General features: G+C 39.8%; 1 protein-coding gene across 3 annotated transcripts in view; it reads left to right on the top strand.

Moving 5' to 3' along the window:
* The window catches only part of LOC101845648, a 13,156-nt gene extending 9,900 nt beyond the window's left edge, over nt 1-3,256 (top strand). For all 3 annotated transcript variants that reach the window (XM_005107880.3, XM_013087798.2, XM_013087797.2), the window contains one exon: nt 1,552-3,256. In XM_005107880.3, the coding sequence (XP_005107937.1) occupies nt 1,552-1,706 (155 nt within the window). In that variant the 3' untranslated portion in view covers nt 1,707-3,256. The remainder of the gene's footprint in view (nt 1-1,551) is intronic.
* Nucleotides 3,257-3,572: the final 316 nt, after the last annotated feature.

The raw sequence follows: 3,572 nt of genomic DNA, 5'->3' as shown, positions 1-3,572 counted from the left end.
GGTGGGTGTCCACATTTATTTTTACCCTCCTTTGTCTCCCTGATCACCTTTAACTATCCTTTGTCATCATTTTACATTTCAGCTCCTACGAAGGGCATTCAATACCCTTTAACTATGAAAGAAGCAAGCTTGAACGTAAAAAATTGAAACCCACTATGCTACGTCTCTCTATGGATACCCTGCCAATTGACATACGTTTGCCATCTTTGTTTAGCCATCAAAAGCTCTTGAGCGTCAGTTGGGACTTAAACTAATTCTCCACTGTAGATACAACATTGTCCTCACTATCTAAACCCTGTTCTTAAGAGAACTTTTTAAGATTTGTGAAAAAGAAAAAAAAAAGTCGGAGGGTGCTGTATTCGGTGCACTAGGTAGATGTGGAAAAATTCCGTAGTTACATTGGTTTGTCGTCTGAGGTGCCTATACAACTCTGTGCGCTAGAGCGATGTCCTGCAGCAGGGGAATAGACTATCTATTGGTATCAATGATCGCACACAACAAGATGGTTCACTCCACTCTTTGAGCCAATTAAAAAAGTGTCCTCAAAATTCGGTGGCGCCCTCTTCCCAAATGCGCACCCTTTGCGAGCAGAGTTACCCTACTTGTGTGAAAAAATCAAAGTGAAACTAACAAGTTTTTGAATAAATAAAAATTCAAATTTCTTAAGAACGTTTTTTGAATGGTTACGCAGACAAAAAACCTCTGTTTTCTTCCTTTAATTTGACTTTAGATTGGGAGGCGAGAGGTCATTAAACCCCCCCCCCCCTAAAACTCCGCACTGAACAAACATCGAACATGAACAGCTGTTGAACAGCAGTCGATCTGCGCACGCAAGGAGATGCTATTCCTATTCTTCTGGAGAAACGAAAGAGAGCTTCAAAACAAAGACTGCAGCGCCATTTGAAGTAATGAGCAGACTTCCGGGGACACTTTTTTGACTGAACGAACCATCTTGTTATGTACGATCATTGTTGGTATTCACGAACCGTAGAATGCTTTCATGTGTTCACCGCTCTTTGGACTTTCCCCAAATTTCACAAGCAGTGTTCTGGAGAGATAGGAATTACATTCTCTATGTTTCATCGTTATGTGAACGTTCCTTCATAGCGAGGGTAAAGACTCATTAAACATCCATCGCTCGTATAACCAAAGTTCGCGTATACAAGATATTTCACTCTTCTCTTTGAGCCTATTTAAAAAGTGTCTTCAAAATTCGGTGGCGCACTCTCCGAAAAAGCGTGGACTTTGTGAACAGGGTTACCCTACTTGTGTGAAAAACAATAAAAAGTGGAACTATCAAACTGTGCTCTTCCTATTCTTCTTCTGGAGAAACGAAAGAGAGCTTCAAAACAAAGCCCGCAGTGCCATCTGAAGCAATGCGCTGACTTTCGCGAACACTTTTTGGCTGAGTGAACAATCTTGTTATGTTCCATCTTTTTATAACTCCCCCCCCCCCCACTTACCCCACTCAGCAACCTTAACTCCAAATCCACCACCCCCCTCACCCCCTTCCTTCCACCCACCCCTCTAACTCTCCCACGTCTTCCACAGCTGTATTGATGCTCGTCGCGAGTGTCCTCATCTCGATTCACTACAGCTCAGGTCTGGGTTTGTCCACTCCCGCCTTTCTCTTCTACATCATCGGAGGGGTGGCCGCTGGCATGTTGAACAAAGAGCTGAACGGACAATTTTGCAGCTTCTTTTAAAATTGTTTAGATTATTATTTGCTCGTTATGCACATGTATACCATCACTTTTCTCAACAAATGTATTGTAGTGGGTGGTTGGCGAGCACTCTGGAGTGGTTTTCTCTTTCTTTCAACTAACCTAAACTAAACTAAACTTAACTATAAACTAAACTAAACGTTGTTGATCAGAAGAGAACCAGAAGGGTTTTAAAAATGAAATTGCTGTGGCGTTGGGTCTAGTTTCAAATCCATCACATTTAGGTGGAGTAGTGTCTTTGGCATACTACGCTGTATTCTATGTCGCTTATAAAAATAATATGACAACAGAGCAGTCGGAGTTATAGCTCATCGTACGATATGATGTATTAGGTCCCTAAATTTGACCAACATGAGCCTTCAAAACAATCTCTTTGGAGTTAAATGTATAGACTGTGTCGGAAGAGGTGTAAACATTTGGTAGAAAACCCCCCACAGTGGAAGTTCCTCCACTTCCGAAGGAAGCAATGAGTTTCTTGTCAGCTTCAAAAGACAATCTCAATCCCAGAAGACTTCTTTGTCAGAAGCTGCTACCTTTGTTGTTGTTGTTGTTGTTGTTGTTGTTGTTGTTGTTGTTGTTGTTGTTGTTGTTGTTGTTGTTGTTGTTGTTGTGGAAGCTACGCTTTTTAGGAAAAAAAATCCATGTCTATTGACAGTCAAAGCCATCCTTCACACCGGAAGCCTTGCATATCTTCAGTTCCAGACACAAAAGCCATAACAACATATTTCGTGGGCCAGCTGCCCAGGCGTATTAAACCCAACATTTTGAAATTTTATTTTTTATTTCAGATCATAATGTTTAGTTTACTGGTATCGACTGCGTGTAGATCTAGAAATATGTTGTCGAAATTCAATAGTTAGATGTAAAAAAAAAGCAAGACAAGGCACATACGTACGTGCACATGACAAAAGAATGTTGCATGTTTTTAAAAAAAACACAACTCTTCTGAAATGTTTTGCTTTCTGAGCTTGGAACTACAGAATAGTTTGCCGACAATTTCTTGATCAACAAATGATGATGAGGCCCAGGTGTTTCAAAATAGGTTTCAGTTCAGAGTTTTAATAAAACACTAGAGGGAAATTGATTTATTGATGAGGATTTCGTTGCTGTCGGCTATGCAGATGAGCATAGCAATCCCTGTTTTATTTATACCAGTTTATACGTGTTGGCATGATTATGTAGGATCTTATTAATACAAAACTCATCTTTCTCATTTTTGTCTTTCGGCTGTTTTAAAAAATGCAAACGTCCGATCCATCAGTTTACATCAAGTTCAATGCCAGCTTGCTTTCAACATTCATGTTTTGTGTAGTGTGTTGTTTTATTTTGAAATATTCATAAAACTATTCATCAGAAACTTAAGTAAAGCCAATAAATCTCTGCTGTGAGCAAAAGTTTCTATCTCGTTCAGCGGACAAATGTCACAAGCTGTAAATGAATTTTACATGTATAAAAATGTGTGTGGCTTTTAAAAAAGTAAAATGCTGATACCATTTAGTATTTTCAATGAATGGAAAATAAATGATGAAACATCAATCGCATTCTTATTCTCTTTCTAGCCGTCTTATTAATGAATGTAAGCCAGTGAATAATTCTCTCTCTCTTTCTCTCTATCTCTTTCTCTCTCTCTTTCTCTCTATCCCTTTCTCTCTCTCTTTCTCTCTCTCTCTATCTCTGTATCTCTCTCTCTCTCTCTCTACCCTCTTTCTCTTTCTCTCTGTCTCCTCTCTTTCTCTTTATTCTGTATCTTTGTCTTTCTCCCTCTTTGTCTCTCGGCCTGTGCCTCTTTCGCTCTCGTAAGTATTCTCTCTTCGTCCCCCCCTCTCTCTCTCTCTCTCTCTCTCTCTC

The sequence above is a fragment of the Aplysia californica genome, unplaced genomic scaffold (assembly GCF_000002075.1).
Source record: "Aplysia californica isolate F4 #8 unplaced genomic scaffold, AplCal3.0 scaffold00639, whole genome shotgun sequence".
NCBI lineage: Eukaryota > Metazoa > Mollusca > Gastropoda > Aplysiida > Aplysiidae > Aplysia > Aplysia californica.
This window is presented reverse-complemented; position numbering and strand designations above follow the sequence as displayed.